Genomic DNA, 27,752 nt, shown 5'->3' on the forward strand with positions numbered 1-27,752 from the left:
TATTCTCTTCCCTGAATTTGGTCGTTCAGGCTCCGTAAAAAAATAGGATAACTATTTCGACTGTGACAATTATAACCAAGAACATCAACATAAACATATTTATTTCTACTGTGCTTTACTGTGAATATTAAGTTTTGACCCTAAATAGCTGGCTTCAATCTAAGGAAATTTCACCCACTTAATTAAATGTTTGTCAAAGCTTTATTATAAGGTAGATTTCGTTAGGTGTCTGTATATTAAATTCAGCCCCAGTTAACAGGACGAACAAAAAGCTGAATTTACATGTAAAGTCTGTTGTAGGTTAAAAAGCCAACATTTCTTCTCTTCTTTGCTTGATTAACTTATGTTGCGCGAAAACTACCCTGGACTTGTGTTTACTTTTCTTGATTTCAAATGACCACGTGGATTGAAATCTTTTCTTCGCCTTAATGTCCAACATGATTGTAGTGACTGACACAAAGTGTATGCACTTAGCAGTAGCAACCGCAAGTAAAAATATACACATTGTTTTCTTAAACCATTAGGTGGCGCCACAGTGTCACAATGTGGGCTACACCTTCTCTCTCACCCCCCCCAACAAAATGATTTCCTTACTACACCACACTGAAATGCTCCCCGTGAGAACAGCTTACAGTAAATGATCAGGTCATACATTGTCTTGCACGGACATTTGTAGAAGACACACAAGTCTGTAGGGATCAAACCTGTGACTGTTTTGACACTTAGATGTTGCCCTCACCAGGCGACTGTCACCTCAGAAAAAGCTAAAACATCATGTGTTATGTTTTAACGACTGCTGCATTCTATATTGTTTTCCACGGTACAACAGGATATTTTACTAACTAATGTGTATTGTATCCTATAACTTTTCTGTATTTATTCTGTTACAGAGCTTCAATGCTTTTGTCGAGTTGTTGTGTAATGTTCTTTGACAAGTAGAGATGCAGATCAATATCAAGTAAAATGATGATATTTGCTTTTAGTACATTTTATTAGCAGGAATTTTCACTGGTTTATTCCTCTTTGTCTGGTCTCAACACCTCATTATTACAGTTTGCAAGTTCAGTGGTATGAATTTTAATGATTTGTTAGTTATCAGCTCTGAAACCTTACAGATCTACTCACCTGTGTATACTTATTTAACTCAATATTTATAACATCTTGATTCTTACAGGCACAATAGTCCCAAAGGAGCTCAGTAAGGTATTAGAGGGCAAGGAAATTTATTTACAGATGCTCTTCATCCCGCACTGTACACATCAGTGTGGAAACTATATGTCTGTTTGTTGTCCTGTCCCGCTTTCTCACCATCACTCTGGTTTAGTTTGTGATCAGTGCATAAAATAAAAACAAACCATCAGTCTCAAGGCTTGGACAACTTGGCCTCCCTTGCTGTGTCTCCAAACATTCATTGCTATGGGAGACGTATCTGCTGGGATAATGCATGCTGTGAGCTGTCACCATAGTGATGGCATGAGAGAGAGGCCCGGGGGAGCACAGACCCAACTGAGAGAAGAAAAGGGAATTGGCAGATTGGCAGACAGTATAAACCACGTATAAAAAACTGCCAGCATGATGCTAATTGACTTTTTTCAACAATATTATTCAATTGTCATACTGCCTTTATTTCAAAGGATTCAAATACTTTCAAGTAACATTGTATCGGCAGCAAGTTGGAAAATTGCACCACAATAGCAGATTTAGTGTTTATTCACACAATTAGAAATATCCCAGTAAAATACAATCAATATATCCCTATATATTTAAAAAGAATGCAGGGGAGGATGGAGGCCAATTGGTTTATACAACATCCTCCCCAATACGAAATAAACAATAATCTGAGATTCAATGGTTATTCTCCGACATGACTTGAAAATGAACAGATTTAGCTGACTTCGCATCTTTGAGTATTGTGGCTTTGCTTCTTTACTGTGTAATGAAGCCGAGCGTCCAGACAGTTAGCACCAGCTCTTCTTCATGCTACACAGAGCACAGCAAATTAAGTCTTTGTCTTTGTTCCTTTGCCTGCTCTTACAAAGTGCCTGCACATGCACACATGCAAGTTAGTGATGTTTTTTTTTTAAACTATAATAGAAACATCTCATTCTATGGAGAAAGTTATTCATTTTAAATGAATGAATCACGTTTTTGCTCTTCCTACATGCTATATTACGTATTTTGAATTGAGATGTCAACTTAAAACTTTAACCATTATTCTCATAGAGAGCGATTAAATACGAAATTGAAGAAATAACAAAAGGAACAGTAGAAGGATCATATGATCTGGGATAATTTAAAGTTCCAAATCACTAACATGTCAGTGATAAATGTCCCAGTGCATCATTATTTAGTAACAACAGTGGAGCTTAGCTCACACAACCTTTATGACCAGTTTCAACTGAAGAAACTCTGTGAAGATAAGTCACTAAACTGTCACACAAACCAAAATGTTATTTGCCTACAGTGAAATATTGGCTGCTGTCACACATGAAAATTAGCATGTCAGGTTTGTTATTCTACGACATGCCATTTGTATTCAGTACCCAGACAAGTCAAAGCAGTCATCCTGCAAACATTCAGAAACTTTTAGACCAAAGTGAAGTCGAAAAAGTTGCTTAAATAAATGTACATCAACATGCATGGTATCCTCTCATGGTACCAGTCACATTAATCAGATGTCTGTTGATTTAAATTACAAGAGACCTTACTTCTGCTTAACTGACACTTCTGCTTTCACTGTTGCACTGTGGCAGTTTCAGTGTCTGGGTCACCTTTATAAACCTCTGCCCACCTTATACATTTTATTTAGAGGGATTTTGGAAATATTGAAAAAGGCTCCTGATAATAATTAATGGTGGGAAATGTTTACATATTTATAATAAAAGCCAGACTTCACTTGATATAACACATATAGATAGATCTCCACATATAATCACTCACAACATGAGTTTTGGCCTTACTGTTTTAAAAGATTGCAAACATTTCAAGTCAAAGGCACCTTTTCTTTGTATATTGTGCTTTTTTGTTGTCGGTATTTTGTCTTTGAAAAGTAAAAAAAATGATATACATAAATAAAGGTCTTTCCTGGAAAGCTCTTTCACAGACAGGATTTGTTGTCAGTATCCTGATATAAAAACAGTCTGTATTTATTGTTTATCCGCCAAAAAGATACCAAAATATTTCTGTCCAATTAGTCGCTATTTTAGTCTTTCACAAGAGCTCCAATTTATCTGTATTTACAGATATAAATAGTTTGGGGACTCATTAAGTCATAAAACGCAGCTCAAAGCTCCCTGATAAAAGCTGCAGAATTATCATGCGCTGGGAGAGGAAAGGAATGTCCTCCTTTCAGGGAAAACAGTGTCAGAATTCAGAAAACAGAAATCAGTGCACAACAACCACATTCTGACAGTTCATACATACATAGACTTCAGCCCTTGCTGTCAACATCTAGGACCACAGTGCTGAAGTCTTGTTTATCTGAAGTCTCGTTTATCTATACCAAGCTCATGTTCATGCCTTTGACTCTGGTGCTGGGAGACATCTGATATTTTTTGAGTAACAGGGAGGCAGGAAAATTACTGAAGGTTTGACTAGACCCCAACATGCTCCAGAGTGACCAGACCTGAATCCTCATGTTAAAGTAGAAGATTTACTGCAAAGTTACATTACAAACACACACACAAAATAGAGAGTATAGAAAGTATTTTCATCATGAAAGCAACATTATATGTAATAGATAAAACAATGAATCCTGCTGTGTATTTGTAGATTTGGGCTTCAGCTGAGGATTAAAGAATAAAGTTTGTATTGTGTTTTTGCATCTTATTCATTTATTCATTTCATATGTTGCACCTTGTGTGGCAGTACTGCCTAATCCCCTCTTCCAAGTTCTTTAAGCTTCATAATGAATAATAATAACGTCTAAAATACAGCATATTTATTGACACACGCCTGCTGAAGTGTTTGCAACTGATAGTTTATCTGCTTTACACAACTTTACAGTCCATCAGTCAGTGAGGTTAAACAATCAATGATAACCTGAGCTAATACTTTCCTGACTCTCTATCAGGTACCTGTTGGACTTTGCTGTCGGGTCATCATCTTGTTTGTGAGAAATCTGCTACCTGTCAACTTCACGTGTTCTTGCTGAAAACAGAAGTTGACATTCAACTGTGCTGTCGTTGACATTTGTGGAGTCTAAGAGAACAATAACCGTTATTCAAGTTTTGACCTTGTCTTTGTTTTAGTTACTTTAGTTCTCACTTTGTTCATTTCATAGTAATCACCATCAGCTGCACAGTGATTTCCTTCACATTGAGATACTCAATGCATCGACAGAAATGACTCATTACTTGTTTTATTTCTTCTTTCTTTATATTGTATTGAATTATTTTACTTTGAATGTATGCTGCAGCTGACCACTAGTAGCGCTGTGGAGTGGTGTTTTTACAAGTGGGTCCTCGAATTGATTGTATCATGCACGCCCACAAGCATACGTGATACTTAAAATTAGCTAACTTTTTTGTGAACAATGAAGCATCTGTTAGCACTGATTTGCGGCCATACAATAAACGCTGCAACTAATGACTATTTCCATTATTTCTGATTATTCTTTTCTTTTGTTTAATCTAAAGTCACAGTCTGTCTCTCTGTCCCTCCTCTCCAGTCACACTCCCTAATCCTCAAGCCCCTGGATTGACATTTTTCATTCATCTACCAGATGCCCTCTGACTTTCCCCATCACCTGACTGCCCCACCCGTCTACACACCTGTTCCCACTTACCTCATCTGCTCTGCAGTTCCCTGGCCTTCCCCACCCACCTCCTCACCTGCATCTCATCCCCCTCAACATCCTCTCAGTTCATATACCGGCATAGTTCCATTCATTCCTTGCCAGACCATCAAAGAAATCATCCTGATGCCTCCACTGTCTGCATTTGGGTCCTTGTTGCCACTCTCCCTCACCTGCGTAACAATCTATACATTATTGTGAAATATGCAAATCCTAGTTTCCCAAAGCTCAAGGCGACATCTTCAAATTACTTGTTTTTTCCGACTAGTAGCCCATAACCCAAATGTATTCAATGTATGCATTGTGTGCATGGTTGTCACACTTCAGCATAATTGTTGACATTTTGTTGTTGAATTGGTCAAATTCCACTCACTGACCCACCTGTATCATTGTCCTTTGAGATTACAGGGGTATGTCAAGGTGTGTGTGTGTGTGTGTGTGTGTGTGTGTGTGTGTGTGTGTGTGTGTGTGTGACTGATTGGTAAAACCTGGTGGCAGATAAAGTACCTTTGGTTCTGTTTTGTACAGATAAGACTGTAAAATGTTGTGACTCAGTGGTAAAAAACCCCTCATATGACTCTCAGACATTTCCTGACTGTGCATATTGATCAGTCAGCTCAATCTCATCTGTTTTCTTAGTACATGTTGTACATTACCCCACGAGACACAACAACATTTTTTTCTGTTCTGATTGTTGGTCATTTACAATATTTGTTTATCATTTCCATCTGGAACTTACAAATGTGACATTTATATTACACTGGCACATCAGGAGTTCAACAAGCTGCTCTGTTTTATCTCTTTTATTTTTTTATTGTAATTGTCATCATGTTGACAGCTGCTGCTCATCACATCCTGTTCAGCAGCCTGTTAACATACACTTCATAAATCAAGAGTTTCGTACTTGTCAAATATTCAGCGTTTTGTCAGAACTGTTGGGACGATTGTTGGAAAAGTTCACAGCTCAAGTGTCAACATAGTGTCTTGTAAATGTGGTTTAAAAGACCAATAAGTATTCAGGACAAACTGTTATTTGTGTGAGATAAACACAAAGTCAGTGATAGGAATAGAGATAGAACTCTTTACATATTACCAAGGGTAAAAACTGAAGTGGGCTGACTGGCCTTTATTTACAGGACAAATTTCAGTGGAACTGAATACAGAAATGTGTTTGCAACATGACTACTGGTAACATGCATTTCTCAAAACTGAGTTCCCTTTTTCAAACCTCTTCACACAGTCAACACAATGGTAGACAACATCTTTCAAAAAACATGAACTGTTCTCTCACTCAAACTCAACCACCTGAAAAATATAAATGTACAAACTTCTTATTGGCCGAGAAAGGCCGTGATTGCAATTTTTTAAAACTTTTTTTTAATTTAATTATCGTTATCTCTCGATCATGGGAAAGGGGGAAAGGTGGCAAGTGAGGCGGAATTCAGAACATTTTGTGATTGTATGGGACGACCAGTCACAGAGTGGTTCACAGCCCATCCCGGCATGGTGTCACTTTTCCTTCCACCTTACTCTGCATCCCTCAACCCCACACAGGAAATACTGATTGACTGTGAGTTCTTACAGTTGTGACATGTTGCTGGAGCTGCAGTGAGGACTTTATGTCTGTACCTGTTCTCTCTTTCTTTTCCTTTCTCCATAATAAATTCAACAGGCTGCAGTTTTTTTAGCTCTGGTTAAACCGATAGATGAATTGAACTCAGCTGAACCGCTGGCTAAACAAAGAAACCCAACTCCCAACGCCCAACCCAACTTTCAGCTTTTCAAACTATTTGATTTGGATTCATCCTTGTTTGTTTTGGTAGCAAGTGCTTTGTGATGTCCCATTGTTTTTTTTAGCGCACTGAAAAGGGTTAAACAGTCTTTCTTGACCACAGAGGAAGAAAAAAAACCCCCACATTGTTCTTAACAAGACTTTTATTAAAATCTTCAAAATTCAAGCACTACTATAAAACATTCAGTGAAGCATTTTATTTTATAAATCAGCCTTTTTAACAGTATTTGAGCAACACCAAAGTTGAACACAAAATCTTTGATATAATATATTATTTGAAAGAGATGGAGATTAATTTCTACACACAAAACACATCCTGCTGATCTGGAAACAAACATCCTACAACAGCTGCAGTCATGTTCCCTCAGGGTGTCACACACACACACACACACACACACACACACACACACACACACTATATGTCCCCTGTATGTTTGACATACAGGGGACTGTACAGGCTGTTGCTCATGATGGATATAAAATATACAAAAATGTTTGAAACTAAGACACAAAACAACACACGGTGGAATATTTGGTGTAAAAATACATTACAAATACATTTATGTTACAGAAATATAAAATAAACTCACACATTTGGGCACATAAAAAATCAGACTTTGTGTGTCAACTGAAACAGTCTATTCTATGTCCTCAAACAGTGAAACTGTGAGGAAGAAGATAAAGTTGTTACCTGGAGCCATATCATGGATCCATCTTTAGTTTCAGTCTCAGCAGAAACTCTCCTAAGCAAATATCAAATGCAAAACACACACACACACACACACAATGAACAATCACACAACCAAATCCATGTAAAATGAGAGCTGGCTCTTCCTCGTCATTGTCAGTGAAATGACATGAAGCATTTTAACTGAAGGTTTCAGTGAAACATGACACCATCCAGCCAACAACTAATGATAGAGCACACACAAACAAGTTGCAGGTGTTTTCTGATTCACATAATGCCACAGAAGTTTTAGTGTAAATACAACATGTACTCAGAGGGACACAGTTTAACATGTAAGAATAAAATGATGTTTTACTGGAAAACAGGAAAAATGAGAGCCTCTTTAACAAAGAACACCTGCTGAATTAAAGCAGAGCAAAGACATCACGTAAAAGAACATGTCAGCAGAAAGATTAATATTTGTACACTCATCTTCATCTCGGAGTCTTTTCGTGGGGTTCACCCTGTGGTTTCAGATAGCAAAAAATAATACACATACTCGCACACACAAAAACACTAATTTTCATTATATCCTCAATGTGTCAGACATTTTGGGCTGTTCAAACATAGTCTTTCCTGTCGTACCCTCCACCTGCACTGGTGCTGCGCGGGGCGGTGTAGGCCATACGGGGCGGCTTGTACTGCTTCTCTTTTGGCGGGCAGCTGCTGCACAGCATCGCCCCACCAATCAGGAGCAGGGCGGCCGCTCCCCAGCCGATGTAGAGCGATGCCCCCATCTCCCTCCTCTGCGCATTGGTCAGGAGAGGGTTGTAGAAATCCCGAACGACGACGCTGGCGGTCCAGGAGACGGGGATGAGGACCAAAAGGCCGGCGAGGACGAAGAAGATTCCAGCAATGATCATCACTTTGGCCTTGGACGGCTCGTCTTCGATGCAGTTGGTGCACTTGGCGCCGACGATCGAGATCAAGACCCCCAGCACCCCAAGTATGATGGAGATGATGGTCATCGCTCTGGAGGCCTGCAGCTCCTGAGGCAAGGCCAGCAACGAGTCGTAGACCTTGCACTGCATCTGGCCCGTGCTCTGGGTTACACAGTTCATCCACAAACCCTCCCAGATGGTCTGGGCCGTGATGATGTTGGCTCCGATGAAGGCCGTCACCTTCCACATCGGCAGGGCACATGTCACTATTGCAATGATAAATCCAAGGACTCCAAGGGCAATGCCCACTATCTCCATGCCCATTGACATGCTGGCTCTTTGTCTGATGACAGAACAAAACTTAAATAGTGGATTTTCCAACAAACAAAACCCTTCAGATTGCAGTAAAGAGTCTCTCCTCCTCTGTTGTTCAATGTGAGCACCTGTAAGAGGGTGTGATGTAGCTATGAGAGGCTGCCACGGAAACAAGAGATCCCTTATACCTCAGGGGAGCAAGGAGGAGTCCCCTGGTGATGATGTCAGCAGGAGGCCGTCCTCACAAAATAAAACAAAAACCCAGCACCTGTGCACATATAGAGGAGGAGGGGAGCTGGAGGCAGGGCAGGTGAGGAGGGAAGATGTGTGTGTGTGTGTGGTTGGTGGGGGTTGGTCGCTGGTAAAATGGCTGCCTCTTAGCTTCCAAGAAAAATCAACACTTCACCTGTTTTCTCCCAGGACTTGTGAGTGAATCCAAGCTGTGGTGTAAAGGAAAGTAAACGAGGTCGTTAAATGAGCTCCGAGCAGATAAATTCACTGATCCTCTTAGTGGAGAAGGAAGGAGAACAATAATCAGTCACAAAACAAACATAAATGCTGACTTGCACACATGCAGTTTTTAACCACAGTGGAGAACAGAGAGGTAGATTCTGCCTCTGGCTACTGAGTAAGCCTGTTGTGAGTAAGCATAGAAACCTAAACACACACACACACACACACACACGCACACAAACACAGTGGTGCAAACACACACTCAGACTATAAGTAGACTATCCTTCTGATATTATTGATCTTTCGTTACTTCCTGGTTCCAGTCCAGTGGGGGTTTCTTAAACAGTCAGGATTCGGTGTCAGGAAAACAATCCCAAAGCTCGTCTGGAAACCGGAATAACTGCACCCAGAGCAAATATGAGCAGAGAAAAAACATAATAGGCCGGTTCTCAGACACCTTTAGCATACAGACAGCGGGATCTTCTCAGTATCGGTTAAACTTTTGACCAAATAATATCTGTGGACACACATGTGGTTGAGTGTACTGTGTAAAAAGATCAGTGGACAAAAAAAAGAAGAAAAAAAAAGATTTGTCCTGCTGCCCGCAGCCAGGATATTAGAATCTTTACATTCAGAAAACTAGGATTTGTCTTTTTTGTTCTAGAAAAATAAAATATCACAAGTGAAGTTAGACTTTCAGGAGAGTCATACTTAACTATATTAAGTTAAGAAAATAGATGACTGATAATGATCAGTCGGGAATTAAAATGTTTGGCTAATGCTTTATATTACATTAAAAATGTATGTCTGTACTAATTGCAGGGTAAAAAGCTCCATCTAAACTGTAATAAATATTAATTCATTATGAAATTATTATCGGCAACTTTATTGTGCAAATATGTTCGATTGTATGCTTGTTGACAACTCCCCGTTCTCCAAATGATTAGTACCAATTTATATAGTCCTTTCCAGGAAATGTCTTGGAATTACTACAAAATACACCTAATTGCCATTGTCAAGAAGACGGCACAACACGCCAATTATGGCGTATGGACTAATATACATATATATATATAAACAACACATATAAACAAACCCGAGGGCTGAACAATGGGGGAGGTTTGCTTGTTGTTCCATCGTGAGCATCTTTATCAGTCAGTTTCTTGTGTTTATGTAACAACATCAGTTCATGCATTACTATTGAGATAACAGCCATGACCTGTAGGCTACCTGTATCAGTACACCTGTGTTAACCAGTTGCTCGTGTTACCAAAACAAGCGCAGAAGCATTGACAGAATCGGAGCTGATGTTCTTGTCAATTAATAAAAATAGTTTTCCCATATTAAACCATGTGAGTTATTATTATAGTGGAGTAATGCATGTTAAAACTAAGACACACCTATATGTGTTTATATGATGGTGTCACCAGTGGTGGAAAGTAACTAAGTGCATTTACTCAAGTGCTGCACAATAAATTATGATGATGTATTATTATAGGTTAAGACAGGATTTTATTGATCCCGGAGGAAAATTCACAAGCTACCTAGTAGTAAGTATTAAAAATCAGCCCCACTTTTGCCAGCTGCAACATTAACGCATCAATAATTATAATCCAGTAATATGAAATACAATATTCTGAAATGGACCAAGCTGCATAATTATAACTTTTACTTTTAGTACTTTAATGCTAATAATCTTGTATTTTTACTTTACTGCAGCACTTTACCACACTGTGGTATTTTTACTTTTACTTAAAGTAAGTAGTAAAGTAAGTAAAGGTACCTCTCCCACCACTGGGTGTTACCATTTGGTGGGGGTAACTTATATTCACAGAAGAGGAAAATTTTTTTTTTGCTCCTTGCGTCTTTTTTATTCAGTGTTGTTCAGAGGGGCAGAAAGAGGTCATGTGTAGTAACGTTGATGAATTAACAGGCTGCTCTACTGTACGTGAGCACACCTGCCGAAACACAGAGGGATAATTTGACTATTCAAACCAGGAAAAAGTTGGTATCTGTGGTGCACTGAGTCAGAAACCAAACAGAAGGGACTTCCCATCACATCAGATTTCTCCCACATACAACTCTGACGTATGTGGGGAAAGTGTCAGCAACTTGTTTGTTGTAAAAGTACATCAAAGATTAAAAAACCCAAGAAGGTAATAACAAGTACATACAAGAAATTCTTCAGTTTTTGAATATTGTGCTCATGTTACTTATTTTTCATCCTCTTATTTTATGTTAATTTGTGTTAATTTGAATTTCCACTTTTATTTCTACAGTATATGGAATCAAATCACTATTTATCATATGAGCCTTTTCCCTCATGCCAAGTATTTAAACATTTACTGATCATCTTAATGGTTGTCAACTCAAACCAGGATAAATTAGACCCACATAATGTTCCACAGTGAAGATCTTTATTACTTTGTCATTTAAGTTATCATAATCATTTCAGTAGATCTAAAAACAAAACATTTGCATTCATAAACATTTGAATAAAACGATTTTTGGCAAACACATACACTATTAAAACAACAAGAGACATGTTATATAAAAGCATCATCCTCTGTAGAGAATGTCTAAACATAGCCACATAATGCGCTTTGAAATGTGATAGAGATGACAAATGCTCATTCTACACAACCTCCGTCATTCTTTTTAAAGTCCACTCCGCCATGTTGACCTTGCTTTGGAGCCGAAAGTCGGCTGTACAATATTTCTCATCTGTGACTCAGCCTATGCCTGTATTTTGTAATAATCCCACAAGAAAAAAAGCCATTAAAACTTATTACAGTCACAACAGTGTTTCTATTTGCTGTACAGTAGTTGACAGTATGATACCTGATATGTACACAATGATCAGCACAATGAACGTTCACAACATAAATGTTACAAGCACAAATAATAAATATATATGGGATAAAGTCTCCTTGCTGAACTGACCACTCAAACTTCTCTTACCATATTTGGTCACATCTTCTTAAATTTGATCTTATCCCCCGCTTGCTTGAGACCAATGGTAATTGTAAACAGTACCATAAAACATTTGTATAGAGCTTCCAAATATATTATCAAAAACTTAATATTTACACACATTTATAGTCCTAAATATCTGCTAAAACTACCTGGTTTGGCTCTTTTATCGTTTTCTAGTGAACAATTGGTTCCAGTTAAACCAATGTAATTATTATTCAGCTACACATTTCCCGATGTACAAATAAGCAGGATACACATGAAAATAGTCTTCTTCCTGATTGATCCTCGGTCCTGTCCTCTTCCCTCACACGTAGTCCCTCCTGTTGTAGGAGCTTTGAGCGGTTGACCTCGGTGCGGCGGAGTATGCTATGCGACTCTGAGGGTGCACGCTGTACCTCGTTGGTTTCTCTTCCTGTGGAGGGCAACTGCAGCAGAGGATGGAACCCCCAATCAGCAGCAGGGCTGCGGCGGCCCAGCCAAGATACAACGCTGCCCCAATCTCCATCTTCTGACCAGAGGGGATGAGTGGACTGTAAAACTCAACTACGATGGTGTGTGCTGACCAGGAAACGGGCACCAGCTGGGCCAGAGCTGCTGTGATGAACGCCCCTCCGGAAGCGGCCATGACCCTGGCTTTAACCCCGTCATCCTCGATGCAGTTGGTACACTTCGCTCCCACCATAGCGATGAGGAGAGCCACCACCCCCACGATGATAGCGACGATGGTGAGCGCCCTGGCGGCCTGCAGGTCCTGAGGTAAGGCCAGCATGGAGTCGTAGACCTTACACTGCATTTGCCCCGTGCTCTGGAACACGCAGCTCATCCACAGGCCCTCCCAGTACACCTGAGCTGTGACAATGTTGGCGCCAATGAAAGCCGAGACCCTCCACATCGGTAATGCGCAGCTGATCACACTCAGCACCCAGCCGAGCACTGACAGGATGACGCCGACCAGTTCAAGTCCAAAAGACACCATCGTTCACCCAGAAGTACCCTCTTTGGATGAAAAGCTTCTTTTTTTGTCCTTCCTCTCACCTTTATTGAATTTTCTCTTTCTCCCGGGTTCCCTTGCTTCCCTTTCCTGATTTATTTTCCAGCAAATGTCTGAAGGCCTTCTTGATATTTGGTCCTCTTAGCCAACTGTCGTTCCCACCAGGTATGCCTCCTCCTCCTCAAGCTGCATCTGCTGCTGAATCTAGAAGAGCCGATTTGTCACAGTGTACTTCCTCCTCAAACTCTTCGTTGCATGTACGTGTCCGCTCACATGCTGTTTTCCTGTGTTCTGCCGCTCGTAAGGAGTTGATGACCCTTATCTGTGAATTGTTTTATTACTAACTGGTCATGCCCTCCTAAGAAATGACATCACTCGCCAAACTAAGCCAATCAGGTGAGTCCTGGGCATTGGCCTCATTTACCACCTGGGTGGTGTGTGTGCCTTTTTCAAATAAAGAGTATTTTTATGGTTTAACCTTTTGCCCATGGTAGCTCTGGGCGTGTTGTCTTTATTGCTGTCAGGAGGTAATGAGTGGCCAAGGCAGAGCTTGTTATGTGGTTGATAGGTGACCACATGAGACTGTAACAGATATACAAACATGTATTCTTGAGATGTGTGTGTGTGTGTAAGTGTGTGCGTGTATCCAGTGTGTGTGTGTATGTGTATGCGTTTGTTTGCATAGAGTGGAACAGTGCTTTAGAAAGATAGAGGAACAGAAAAAGAGAACTTCAGCACAGATTAAATCTTAGCAGGCTTTCTCTATCTGTCCTCCTTGCGTCTTTATGGCCTTGACTAAAACATGTTTCGTTTTTTATTGCAGGAACTTGTTTCATTTCCACTGGGTCACACAGTCTATCTAGGCTAATCATACAGTAATTCTTGTTCATGATAAACTAGAAATGCTGAGAATACATTTTATAGATATGTAACCATGGCTTCTGTGAACCAGCCAGCTTCGAAAAATGGAGCAAACAATCTCTTTGTTTTTATGTTTGGGTGAATTTATGACACAAACTACAGTATACATGAACTTTAAAACTACAACTGTGCGATAAATTCATAAAAGCTAAATTGAAATATGAGTCCCAAGATCAAAACCAATGTGTTATTCGGTCTTTCATTAGTTTCTGACCTCCCTTCCCTGTTTGTGGCACACAGCTCCAAGACCATTGGTACATATTGAAGGTATAAATCTTTAAAAAAAGGATCACAGATATATAGTTTATTTAAAAAAGGTAATCAGTAATTTCCTAAAACAGCTGGGCGTTGTAGTTTCTAACAAACATAAGTCAAACCAGAGTAAAATGTGTATTTGTTGGGAACTATTTTCCGTCATGGATTAATACACGTTTGGTGCGCTAGTATTTACAGCAGCACAACAGTGTATGTGCGGATGACAAAAACAATGGAGGTTACTTGGTAGTTGATCACTTATTAGAGAAATATAGACTATCACCAGACATCCATTTTAAACTTCTTAACATGAGTTTGTCTTTGATCAGCCAGTTTCCACAGGAATAACAAGGTACAAAGGTACAATGCTGTTCAATCCTGCATCACATAAACTAATGGCTCCTCTCAACTTTGGGATGATCCTTGACAATTAGATAGTGGTGACATGGATTCTGGTTTCTAATTTAAACCAGGTCCATGTGCCGTGTGTCTGCATAGATTTGTTCACTACAATGCCACTATCACACTCTGACACCCTTTTATCTTGTATATGTGCACACATTATCACACTTCATTATTAGTCAAACATGTATGCTAAAGAATGGCTAACCCAGTAACCGTGATAAGATAAAGCCTTATAAAAGGCAATTCATTGAGGTTATCTTGGTATTAAGGAAGGAAACAAACAATCTACCAACAATTGAAATCATATCTGACTGTCAGTACTATCAAATTATTTGTTTGCATGCTTAAACAAGAAATATTTGATGCAATCTGCTTGACAGCAGCACTAGAGTGTGTTTTCCAGCAAGCTGGGTTGTGGTAGTGACAAAGACACAGCCCTGATACATTATTGTCTTTTTTAAAGCAAACAATTTTGTATTTACACACAGCAAAAGCAGCATTCATTTGGAGACTTGTTTCTTCCCCACCTGACAAATTTAAGTCCAACATTCACTCTTCTTTTATCTCTTTTTTTGGTTTCCACCAACTCTTGAGGAAAATATCTTGCTATGTAGCTGCTAAATGCTACCAGCTAGTTGCTAACTTTGTCTGTCTTCTGTTTGGTGCTTGGCAGGTCGGGCAGTCGGTTTGTTAAAGCTTTTTTGCTGAAATCAGCTGCTGCCAGCAATTGATGAAGGAGTCAGACTGAACAAAGAAAACCAAAACAATCAGCTAAAAAAGGCTACAAAGCTCAGTATATATGCAGTCACATGACCACTGTCACATCATGTTAGCAAGTGATATGATGCCAACTGAAGATTTAAGATTTGCTATTTCTGTAAGTCAATGTACAACAGCCTGTACAGCTGTGTCGATCTCTTCCATGCTTATTGCGGTTTTCATTGCAATTTTTTTCTGTCGCCATTTTTCTGGCTCTGACTCAGGAAGATGACATCTCCATTCTTAATCCCACCTACAAAGCTCTAATAGGCTAGTTTATGTTTTTCTAACCATGAAAACAGCTGTCAGTGAGACCAACACCACAACAGTCTGAAGTGCTGATTGATTTGTTGTAAAATATACCACTTCACAACATATTTAGAGCCCAGGGAGCCTGGATTTACATGAACGTTAAGCTCATTTTCATGTTACAGAAACAGCTCTTTGCTTATAAATACTGTAACAACTCCTCATACATTTTGTCCAAGGAAGTAGATTTGTGCAGTTAGGTTAGAGTTTCACTGGACGGCTCTATCTCTCATGAGAATTGATAAATGAGTTTCAGTTTGCAGAGGGATTATCCATTTCCCTGTTGTTTCCTTGTGTGCGTTGGTGGATTTGTAAGAATGTGAGCTCTTTCTCCTCTCTAGCTGCAGAGAAAACACACAAATCATCAAATCCAACTGGGTGTGTGGAGACAGTATTTCAGAGAGCAACTGCAGGAATAACAGATTTAACTATTTGGTTAACTGCCAAGGGAAGATAGCATATGTGCATGAGTCTGCATCTACTGCCAACCCACTGATCATAGTGTTGAGCAATCCACCTGTGTTGTGTCCGAGTCATACCCGTTCCCCCCCTCTCTCTTCAAGTTGCAGCGTGCTTTGTTAAAGTATGGAAAATGTATTTTGTGATCTCATGTGTTGTTACCCAATAGCTAAGATGTTTTTTCAGAGGTAGACCTTTTATGGATCTCCGACCCCCAAGAACAGGGGGCAAGGGTTATAAAAGGAAGAGCAGAACAAAGGCCAGGGGCTCGCTTCTCTTCGGTTGCCTTTTTGGTCCCTTGGGGTTCTCGGCTGTTCGTAAGACTTTATTACTTGGTTTTTGCTTAATTGCTTTTGTTCCTTTAAGTTTTATATTTTCTTCTTTTTAAACATTTTGTATTCAATTACTCTTTTGATAAAACTCCAATAAAACTGGGTTGTATTTTGTACATTCCAATCAAAGTCCTGTGTTGCTCCTCTCTGAGATCATCTACGTAGCCACCCTCAGGTAAGAAGACTACTCTCCTTGAGATATGCCGACAGTTAGGGTTAGGCCGTCACTCAACGTAATATCCGCGTTGGGTGGGGGTATCGGTTATAACATCCAAGAACCTCTTCAATAGAAACCTAAATAAAGAGGAAAGACAGTTATAAAAAGTACTGATACTGTTCTACTGGAAGAGCTTTAACAATCTGAAGTAAAGGTACAAAACATATAACATGACATGTCATATAAGACATATAAGGTTGTGTTATTTGTGGTTTCTGTCCATAACCTCACATGTTTTCTTTCAGTGTTTCAAATATAAACAGGATCATCTTCAGGAGAGTGATTTAAATGTGCTTTGGATCTGACCCACTATATATCTTTCTCTCAATCAAAAACATTGATGGGGGACAAAAGTTAACTGTGAGTATGTGGTGTGTTATTTAGTCAGCATAAATGTAAATAATCTAGTTTTTAAAGACTATGTTAAAAGCTTTGAAGGCACTTTATAAACTGATGACATGAAAATAGACAACTGAGCATAGTTTGTTCCTAAATTTGAGTGTAAAGTTGACACTAGCTTTTATGTCACTAAACATTAAACTCACCATTGTGTTCAGTTGCACCATCTAAACTTATTCTAAAACTTAACTAAGTTGGCTGTAATCAAAACATCTGCGCAGTGTGACGTTTCAGCTAGTGCAGTGTAAAATGGGAGAAAAGCCACCAAGATGTAAAATACACATGATGTATAATACAAGGTGTCTGTCCGTTACCTCATTAACAGTTCAACGATCATTTATCAATCGCTTCTGCTGTACTTTGATGTTTTTTGCTAAGGTGAGGATGGCTGTAACACACATAAATATGGTCATGAAACACTTCAAAACATGATTAAGTAACAGTGAATTTCTTGATTTAAGAAATACAGTGATACAGAATTTTACTTGGTCATAAGATTCTGTGTAGTTCATTGCTTTCATACTTGACTGGATCGCTTTTTGAATTTTCTTTTAAATTACATTCATTTTGGAAGTCTGTAAAACAATGAAAAATTATTTTGTTGCCGGAGGGGAAAGATTACACACCGGTCACAGTTCACAGGAGTGAAACTTGTGCATAAGTACCATAGAAACTGAAACACCTCCTCTTTGATCATATTAAAGATAGCAATCTTTTAAACTGTCTTTCAAGATGAGTTAGTGGCAGTATAATGTTATAGAAACTGTTGGCCTGAGAGGACCTCGTAAGCATGTTACACCCATATTTAAATATTCATATTTTTGGTCAAAACCACACTCTTATACCAGTATTTATTTTTGAAATATCTTTTAACCAATCACCAGCCTTTGATTTAAAATTGGCCGCTTCAAAGAAAGACGGGGATTTCCACTGGCAGCCTTTATTAGGTCACTGGTCGGTGGCGATACCGCTCTATAAGCGGACTCTCAGTTACTAAGTAATAAGTCCTTTGAACGAGGATGGGAGCCTTGGATTTAATGGCTGCTTAGAGATTTATGGGCACGTTCAAAACTGAAGTTAAAAGCTCCTTGAGCAGTGGGAGATGCCACACGTTCACAACCACCCAGACATCCCATAACTTATTTTTCTTTGTGCATAGAAAGCTCCAGGGTAGACCAAACAAAACCCAAGTGTGTTTTATTGCTGCATCATGGCAATATAAATGAAATGTAGAAGTTCACACCCAACTGCATGAAACTAAATTGACGGTATTTTTTTTTTTTAAAGGATAGGATTTAGATATCAGTCTGTTTCAGATTATGGCTCAAGTGTTTACTCCACCAAATGTACACACACAGAAACACACACAGTAAAATGACAGAGACGTTTTGAAAGTAGAAGCTGCTGCCTCCCTTTGGGCAGAGCAGTGAATAGCAGACAGAAGAGCCAAACTTCAGAGAGTTCAACAGTTTTCTTTCATGTCAGGGTCACAACATTTAGAAGTTTCAAAATCCAGACCTGTCAAATATGTCGTATATCATAGCACTTGCACTTACAACGACCCCTCTTTGTCGCCCTTCTCCACTTCGCCCACATCAATTTCACATAAACATCCAGCTCTTTTCCTGTGATCTCCTCTGAACAAAAAAACCTTATATGTTCACACTTACAATCAGCCCTCAGTCTGATTCACAGAACACACACACGGACTGAACATAACAGAGCTCAAAGCCTTTATTTCACATGGTCTCTCCATTTTTTATTATTTTGTTCCCAATAAATCCTATTTGTTCTTTTAAGAAATGTAATTTCAGTTGTGTACCACTTCATGGACTCTATCATAATCTAACCCCAGAGAGTGTAACCTTCATGACACCCCTGTAGTGTGTCTGATTTCTTGTGGGAGGGTCGACCTTTGTCACATGCCTCGCACATTGTGTCTCCGTATTAATACGTTTTAATTGCAAGTATGTGACAATGTGTGTGAGGCTTTTCACCATCTGTGTACACACCAGTCGACGAGAGTACTGAGAACTGAAGAAGACCAACTACAATACTGAATACAGCTACACTGAAGCACATTAATCATTCTGCTTTTTACACAGAAAAAAGCACTGGGGACCCTTAAAACAAGACTTGATATTGTGGACATGTAGACACACTGATCAACACTGTGAGTGTTAGAGATGAAAGTTGTTGGTAAATGACACAAAGAGAGTCATCAAGAATGAATAAATATGTTCATATGTAAATATGTTCTGGCTGTTATCAGAAGCAACATGTGGATGTTTTTTCCACAGTTTTTTCCCCCCGGGGATCAATAAAGAGTTTTAGTTCCACGTAGTGCCATCCTCTGGCCTCAGGGCTGTAAGTTCACCACATCACAAAACCTCAACAAACAACCAAAGAAGATTAGTTTGGGTGTGTGTGGATCCAAGATTCAAAAAACTTTATTGTCTGTCATGTAATGATGATTTGTAATAGGTTAGGGGCGCACAAACAACCTAAAAACAGACACCCATGAAAGACACACATAAAATTGCACTAAAACACAAACAATTCCATAAATGAAGAAGAGCAAGTGTGAAAAGCTGCATTAAGAACAAAAGTAGTGACTGTCTATTTGGCCTTGTTTAAAATGGATATTGCAGTGGGAATGAAAGCGTTTTTCTTTTTGGCCAGAGGGAGTAGCTGAAAGCAGCAGTGAAGAGGGTGTGAAGGGTCCTTAGTGATCGAACTAAGGAAAGACAGTACACAAAGTGCAAGTGAAATGGGACTACAGATCAGGGGTCTCAAACTATCAGGGGACAGATTCAGCCTGCCAGACAATTTCACATGGATTAATGGTTACATCTGGCCTTCATTTCCTCCTCAGTCTTTTACAGTCATCATTTAATTTTCTAGCAAGGCCAGAGCATAACACATGGCTCTTTATGTCACATTTAACAAGAGGTGCAGCTTGTCAACGTAAACACTATGATCAACAGCACTTTGATTTATTGTGACCGACACCACGATGTGTAATTGTAAAGCTAGAACGGTTGACCTGGAAGACAGACAGTTTCAAGAGAGGTGTGTTTGGGTCTGCGTTTCTTGGTTGAGGTAGCTTGGAGAGCACAGAAGAAGACAATGATTAAAAACTCACAGCCACACTGGTACTGGGGTTTCCAAAATGCTCGTCCTTTATTACTACCATACACATCAACCTTACAAAGCCTGGTTGTACGGCTACTATTTTATCATACATGAACAATGCAGTGGCCACATGTGACCCTAACGTTACACTTGAGTTGAGAGGCAAAAGCAAACAGGAGCTCGTCAATATCCGTCCGTCTGTCGCAGGTGCGCTCAACTAAAACAAGAAATGTGAGGCGCTGTCTGATGACATTGCTGCTCTCGTATCTAGGCAACACAGAATGTCTTAAAGGTGCATTTCACAGTTTCGACTCTTACAGGTGGACAAATGATGATCTATTTCACAGTTTAAAGTGACTGCTTCCTGTCTCGTCTTCAAGGAGAAATCTGCCGTTTTTACTGCCTCAAGCAGACTGAACATGTGGAGCAGGAGCTAGGTCCTCGGTGTGGAGTGTATTTAATTACCTGAACTACTTGAAGTGAAGCAACCCTGTCTCCTAGAAATTATGTTTGCAACAACAAATAAGTTTGAGATAAATGTGAAACATTTTCGATATCTGCAAACTGTTCACTGCCAATGTATTTCTGATTAGTTTTCCACTCGTAAGAACTAAAGCGTGATATCATTTTCATGGTCATGTTTAGATACTCAAGGCTTGTTTAAGGGAAAGATGGTGGTCTTTTGATGGTATATTGAAAACATCAAAAGTAACTTAAAGCATGCGACACGACTTTGTTAACATTTAATTGAAACCACAATCTTTCCCTAACTTCAACCAAAGTGCTTTTGTTGCCTAAACCCATCCACACTTGGGTCTCGTCTTTGACAAAGATAATTAGTAGCATACAGTTGAGTGAAGACATTCTGGATATCTATTTTGACTCCGGCAGCATGTCATCCATAGTTTGTGAAGGTGTAATACAGCAAATTCACGGAGCACAAGACCATATTTGGTCCGTCTGAAGTTTTCGTTGGAGGTATTGTCATGCAAAACAGACTGAGTCATCTCTCACTCAGGACATTACTCCTCCCTTACTGCTTAAGGTGAGACTGAAGCTGGGTAAGTGGAAATGAAAAAAATGAAAAAAAATGCTCATTTTGTGTTAAAATTTTGTGTTTTATCATGCATGTGGTGCTACATGCAAAGCAGTCTCACATGTTTTCTTTTGTTAAATGGATGGTTGGGGGAGGGTAAACAGGTTATGGGTTTGTGGAGTTTGGGGAGTGGACCTAAAGAGCAGGGACTGATGACTGTTTTCCTCCGTGGCCACTCCTCTTTCAGAGAGGAGATCATATGTACCTGCTCTCCTCTCACTCCTCTCCCATTGAGCAAACTCACTTGACAAAGAGAGGACTCGCCTCCATCGCAGAAGGAGATAAACAATCCACAGGCTTACGTCACTGCAAGAGAGGAATTACAGCATTTACTTTCAAGTCACCTTTGACAAGAGGAAGAAGTTTCATTTGAAGAACAAATCCGCTGTCCACGATGGTGTCTGCTGGGTTACAAATCCTGGGCGCTGCTCTGGGGGTCCTGGGCTGGATTGGAGCCATTATTGTGTGTGCCCTTCCCATGTGGAAGGTCACTGCTTTTATTGGCAGCAACATCGTCACCTCACAGACCTCCTGGGAAGGTATTTGGATGAACTGCGTGGTCCAGAGCACAGGCCAGATGCAGTGTAAGGTCTACGACTCCATGCTGGCCCTCAGCTCTGACCTACAGGCTGCCCGGGCCCTGACCATCATCGCCATCGTGGTGGGCATCCTGGCTATCCTGCTCTCCGTAGCCGGGGGGCAATGCACCAACTGTGTGGAGGATCAGTCGTCCAAGGCCAAGGTGGGCATTGCATCTGGAGTCATGTTCATCGTCGCTGGGATCCTCTGCCTCGTCCCTGTCTGCTGGACGGCCCACACCATCATCCGAGACTTCTACAACCCGCTGATGGTCAGCGCCCAGAAGAGAGAGCTGGGTGCTGCGCTCTACATCGGGTGGGGGGCAGCCGCTTTGATGCTGATCGGAGGGGGGATTCTCTGCTGCAACTGCCCCCCTAAGGATGAAAACTCCTACACTGCAAAGTACAAAGCTGCCAGATCTGACGCCTCAGCACCAACGTCTGGGAAAGACTATGTCTGAAACAGATCCAGAAATCAGTAAATAGCTTCCACAAAACAATGTTTACTGGGACAGATGCACTAGTGCAACTGGGTTGTGAGTGCTGATATTTTGGGATGTTACTTGAGCAAAAAGTATTCCTGAGTTTTACTCCTCATGAGTGTTTGAAAGGAATAAATAACTAGAAAGGAACCACGCCCAAAGAGGAAATTCAATTTTATATCACAGTTTCTTGTATGTGTATGGTTGTCAACATGGATATTAGCAATTTGTCTTTTCTTATTAGTATAAATATTCTATAACCTCAGTCTTATTTTGAAAATACTGTATGTGGGTTGTTTTTATGTACCATGTGTATGAGATTCATGATGTGCCAGTTTTACTGTAAATAAATATTTTAATACAAATCTGAGATGACTTGTGCTTGCTTTTTATTTTCACATGCATTCACATAGCAGCTGTATTCAACATTCAGTTAACTTCAAATGAAACAAATGAATGTGTCTCTCAAAGTCTTACACTTAGATTATATTTTCTGTGTTTAATATTAATTCTACTTTTTACACATTTAATGATGTGTATATGTCAATTCACTGCATTACAATCAAAATAAGGATCCTTTAAAAAAAAGAAAGAAAGAAAATACCCTCATAGCATTTGAGAAGCATCTATTGTCTGACTTTCTTGTAAATCAGGTTTAGGTGTGGCAGAAAAAAAACTGGTCTTTGTTGAAACGGTGAGCCTAAAGGCAAATGTGTTTGTACTTTATATGGAATCACAGGACCAACCGTTCATTTGTTAAGAGAGTAAATATCAAAATTCCAGGACATTTTCATATCCCCTTGCTTTGATCTTTTGCTATGATTAAAGTCCCTTAATTGAACTTGCAACCCTAGAGTTAATACAACACTGTATGACTGTATGGTGATCAGTTTGAATTGTCTTGTAAATGAAAAACTGTTCAATGGTTAATTCTCTGCTGTTTGAATGAAAATTGGATTAAGGAACTTTATTTTCATTTGGAAAAATGCCCTTCCTGATCTGTTCTTAGGTGAATATACTGACCCACACTCTGAAGTTCGTGTTTGCTCAAGGCTTGACCTGTGTGAGTGGGTCTGTGTGTGTTTGTGTGTGTGTGAGCACAGATGGGATCTGGAGCCATTGTTTCCAGTCTTCAAGCGTTGCTTGGGGTAACAAAGCTTGTATGTGTGGGGACAATGAACAGAGAGAGAGAACAATTGTTGGTGATATCAGGTCTCAGCTTTCTCCTTTTGTCTGGGAGCCCAGGAACTCCACCCTGAAAGTTTGAACCTCAATGGGAGGCAGTTATCTTCTTGCAGTGGGACCTCAGAGCATCAGAGCACAGCAAACACTTCCTCAAGCAGGTGTGAGAGTGGAGTATATGAGAGCGATTATAACCCCTGTTGTGATTTAATCTTTGAGACGTGAGGATTTCTGTAATTTCTTCTGGTTTCCTGTGTAGAAGTTGAGTCCTGGCTGCAGTGGGGTAACCATGGCTTCTCAAGGACTCCAGATCATGGGTGTGCTTCTGGCCTTCATCGGCTGGCTGGGCACCATCATCACCTGCGCCATGCCCATGTGGAGGGTCACTGCTTTCGTCGGGGCGAACATCGTCACAGCTCAGGTGATTTGGGAGGGCTTGTGGATGACCTGCGTGGTGCAGAGCACGGGCCAGATGCAGTGTAAGGTCTACGATTCCATGCTGGCTCTACCTCAAGACCTGCAGGCCGCCAGGGCCATGGTGGTCATCTCTGTGATTGTTGGGGTGTTCGGCGTCCTCATGGCCGTGGTTGGAGGAAAGTGCACTAACTGCATGGAGGATGAAGTGGCCAAAGCCAAAGCCTGCATCGCAGCTGGAGTGATCTTCATAATAGCCGCCTTGCTGATCATGATCCCAGTGTCGTGGTCAGCTCATGCAGTGATCAGGGACTTTTATAACCCCCTGGTGATCGCGGCTCAGAGGAGGGAGCTTGGGGCTGCACTGTACATTGGCTGGGGATCTGCTGGGCTGCTGCTGCTGGGGGGAGGCCTGCTCTGCAGCAACTGCCCCCCGAAAGATGACAGACCCTACATACCTGCCAAGTTCGCTCCGACAAGAAACGCATCTTCAAACGTTGACTACGTGTGAGTGTTTGGGCTGGAAGTGCAGCATACGATGTCTCTACATTTTCATTAAAGTTTGTTTATGTTCACACCAAAAGGTTGCGCAAAAGGATCTGTTTCTTTAGGGGCTCAAAAATGTTACGTATGTCTGTATATTTGGTCAATTAGGAAAAAATACCTCAAAATTTTAATTACTTTTTAAACTCAATAAACAATTTGGAGCATTAAAGTAACGAAAGACATCACAGTAAAATCTGGTGGTTTGTTTGCTTGTGTTTGAACTTTTTTTTCATTGTGTCCAGATCAAATGTTAACATACACTGCCAATTGTCAGTTTTCACATGGAAATACCTTTTCTTTTTCTAAAATATATACTTCCTGTTCTGTGAATATAAGGGCTGAAAACCTGTAACATTTCTTTGAAACAATGTAATTATTACGAACAAAATACCTAATATCAGGAGTTAATTCATAAAGACTTAGATTTAATGTGGTGATGCAATAAATGTGAATACGGACAGTCTTTATAACATGCTCTAATCATTTTCAATTATTGTATAGACTACTGCCCAGAGAAGTTGTGAAAAACAACCATTTTGGATGAATGCAGCTCATTTTAAGTTTGTTTTTATTCATCTGTATAATGATGTAAAACTCACTGCTGGACTTTTGCTTTTCAAATGTCAGAAATAAAGCTTCTTTGTTCATACTATTCCTGACTTCTTCCTCTCTCATGTTCACTCTGCACTTGCAGACACTGTAATAAAACTGAAACTGAACTTCTCAATAGCCGTGATATTTCAACTCATGATAAGGCATTCAGGAATTCAGGGGAGTAGACTCCTGGGAATTTACTGTATCTGGTTGAGATGTTTGCCATGCTGAAATCGACTGCCCTTGAATTAACATGGTAATTTACAGTTTCTGTCTTGAGTAAAATGGACGTCACTGCCAGAGACAACAGTGCGCTGTGTATGCTTGGATTCATGTTGCTAAGGAACTGTTTTATATCTCCAAAGAATGGATATTTACACTTTGTCCAGTAAGAGCACATCTGCCAAGTCTTGTCAAGTTGATATATCCTGAACCTCTTTAATGGCTTTCTCTTTGTTTACAGACATTTTCAGTTGAAACCAGTCTGACAAGAAAAACAATACGACACTGTGCTTTTTCACTATTGTGTCCATTTTGGCCACTGAGACCAGATCAGGCTAGTGGTGGAGGAAGTATTCAGATCTTACTTAAGATTTACTTAACTAAAAACACCACAATGTAAAAATAGTTAATTACAAGTAAAATCCTACATTAAAAATGTTACTTACATCAGTAAAAGTACTCATTATGCAGAAAACATTGTCAATATTATATATTTTATAATATTGGATTATTCATACGAATGTGTGAATGTCTAACCTAAATGTTTATGTGGAACTAAATGTATATCTTATATACTCAAGTCAAGTCAATTTTACTCAATTAGCCCAATATTACAAAGGGCTTTACAATTTACACAGCATATGACATCCTGTATCCTTAGACCCTAATGACCCAAATAGGTTTTGTGTCTAAAATCTTAATACTGAAAGTAACCAGTAACTATAGCTGTCAAAAGTAAACAGTGCAATATTTCCCACTGAAATGTAGCATAGAATAAGATTTCTTAAGGGAAGAATCTCAAAATTTGACTCAGTAAGTAAATATACTTTATGTTCCACCAGATCAGGCATTAAAAAAACCCATTGTAGACAAAAAAAATACTGTTTATTGTCTGAATGAAAAACAACATGAAAAATAAATCTCACATGATTAATACATGAGCCTTTTTTGAAGTGCTTATGTTGCAAAAAAGAGTCTGAGCCAGACTGAATTAATATTGAAATTATAACACAAAACAATGTAAAAAAGAAATGAATTAAACTGCAATACTAACTCCATCCCTCCACCTTAGAGTCTCTTGTATGTTTCAGAAACAAAAGCCCACAGAGTGTTAGTCAGAAAGAGTTAGTCACAATGCAAATCACAACTTGATAAGCAACAGGTTTGTATGTAAAGTCAGGGGCTTGTCAAAGGGTGCTGCCTCTCATGTAATGCAGCACCTCAGACAAATTCCTTCCCGGGCGTTGTGGATTTAGGCGCCGAGTACTTTGCTCCATTATAGCGGTCTCCTCCTGACGGACACTGACAGCAGAGAAGCGCACCACCGATCAGCAGTAGTCCTGATGCTCCCCAGCCCATGTACAAACACGCACCAAGCTCCCTCCTCTGGGCGTCAGGAACCATGGGGTTGTAGAAGTCCTTTATGATAGTGTTAGCAGGCAGAGACACGGTCACGAGACACAGAGCCCCACTCAGGATGAAGAAAACACCTGCAGAGATGGCCACTCTGGCTTTTGCCACCTTATCCCCAACGCAGGTGGTGCATTTCCCTCCGACCACAGAGAGCAGCAGGCCGAACAGAGAGAACAGGATGGCAATGACCACCATAGCCCGAGCTGCCTGGAGGTCCGGAGGCAGGGCCAGCAGGGAGTCGTAGACCTTGCACTGCATCTGACCCGTGCTCTGCACCACACAGGTCATCCACAGTCCTTCCCAGATGGTCTGAGCCACCACGATGTTGTTCCCAATGAAAGCAGACACCTTCCACAGGGGCAGCATACAGATCAGGATGTTTCCAATCCACCCAAGCACCGCCAGCCCGACGCCCAGAATCTGAAGCCCTAAAGATGCCATTGCTGTTTGCTGGTGCTCCTTCTCTTTCCTGCTGTCTCAGTTGTTCACTGGGCTGCCAACTAAAAGCTCTCCCACTGTGGGGAAGTTTTATATGACCCACAGATGCCCCCCGAGTAGCCCCCTCCTCTGGGTGGGCTTTTGCTTCATTGCTCAGATATAAACATCCATCATGCTGCCTTTGAGTTCAGAGGTGTTTCTCTCATACAAAGAGTCTCTCTGGTGCCCCAGCAGAGCTCTGAGAAAGAAAAGAAACTTAAACAGTGTGGCTCAGTTCAGAGCTTGCTTCAGTAAGTGTCTGAAGTTGTGAAGTTGTGAAAAGTTGAAACATGAAAATCTAACTTTATGTATGGAAACATATACCATACAACATTAACTGTGTTTAAAATATGAAAGGTTGCTATATCAAAGTCTCAAAACTTCAAGTCTTTTGCAAACCATGCATGTCAACCAATATTGGGTTAACGATAGGGGAGGAGGGTATGTCACATTTTTACTCCTATCTCTGTTTTGATACATCTTTTTTGTTCATTTTAATGTGCAGGTTTTTAATATGGATGTTTGGCACATGTACAACAACTCAACAAGAATAAATTCAAGCAAACCCAACAGGTCAGCTGAGGCTCGCTGGCTCATCAGCACAGGTGGAGTCACTCAGCTTGATTG

General features: G+C 40.2%; 3 protein-coding genes across 3 annotated transcripts; 1 reads left to right on the top strand and 2 right to left on the bottom strand.

Annotated features, from left to right (window-relative positions):
* Positions 1-6,762: 6,762 nt before the first annotated feature.
* On the bottom strand, positions 6,763-12,915 carry LOC139294822 (claudin-4-like). Its single transcript, XM_070916757.1, has 2 exons — positions 12,428-12,915; positions 6,763-8,526 (listed from the first exon to the last, which is right to left on the bottom strand). The coding sequence occupies exons 1-2, from the start codon at positions 12,913-12,915 to the stop codon at positions 7,875-7,877; spliced, it is 1,140 nt and encodes a 379-aa protein (XP_070772858.1). The 3' UTR covers positions 6,763-7,874.
* Positions 12,916-21,471: 8,556 nt separating this feature from the next.
* Positions 21,472-24,384, top strand: LOC139294823 (claudin-4-like). Its single transcript, XM_070916758.1, has 2 exons — positions 21,472-22,087; positions 23,739-24,384. The coding sequence occupies exons 1-2, from the start codon at positions 21,612-21,614 to the stop codon at positions 24,382-24,384; spliced, it is 1,122 nt and encodes a 373-aa protein (XP_070772859.1). The 5' UTR covers positions 21,472-21,611.
* Positions 24,385-26,456: 2,072 nt separating this feature from the next.
* LOC139294828 (claudin-4-like) lies at positions 26,457-27,089 on the bottom strand. The gene has a single exon (XM_070916762.1). The coding sequence runs from the start codon at positions 27,087-27,089 to the stop codon at positions 26,457-26,459; it is 633 nt and encodes a 210-aa protein (XP_070772863.1).
* Positions 27,090-27,752: the final 663 nt, after the last annotated feature.

The sequence above is a fragment of the Enoplosus armatus genome, chromosome 13, assembly GCF_043641665.1.
Source record: "Enoplosus armatus isolate fEnoArm2 chromosome 13, fEnoArm2.hap1, whole genome shotgun sequence".
Classification (NCBI taxonomy): domain Eukaryota; kingdom Metazoa; phylum Chordata; class Actinopteri; order Centrarchiformes; family Enoplosidae; genus Enoplosus; species Enoplosus armatus.

Bases quoted from the DNA above. Each gene is read 5' to 3' on its own strand.
- LOC139294822 (XM_070916757.1), bottom strand. From the start codon at position 12,915: ATGGTGTCTTTTGGACTTGAACTGGTCGGCGTCATCCTGTCAGTGCTC. The intron at 8,527-12,427 runs GTTGTATCTTGG...ACAAAGAGCCAG, and splicing joins AAGATGGAGATTGGGGCAGC to CATGTCAATGGGCATGGAGA.
- LOC139294823 (XM_070916758.1), top strand. From the start codon at position 21,612: ATGGTGTCTGCTGGGTTACAAATCCTGGGCGCTGCTCTGGGGGTCCTG. The intron at 22,088-23,738 runs GCTGGGTGCTGC...TCCTGGCTGCAG, and splicing joins GTCAGCGCCCAGAAGAGAGA to TGGGGTAACCATGGCTTCTC.
- LOC139294828 (XM_070916762.1), bottom strand. From the start codon at position 27,089: ATGGCATCTTTAGGGCTTCAGATTCTGGGCGTCGGGCTGGCGGTGCTT.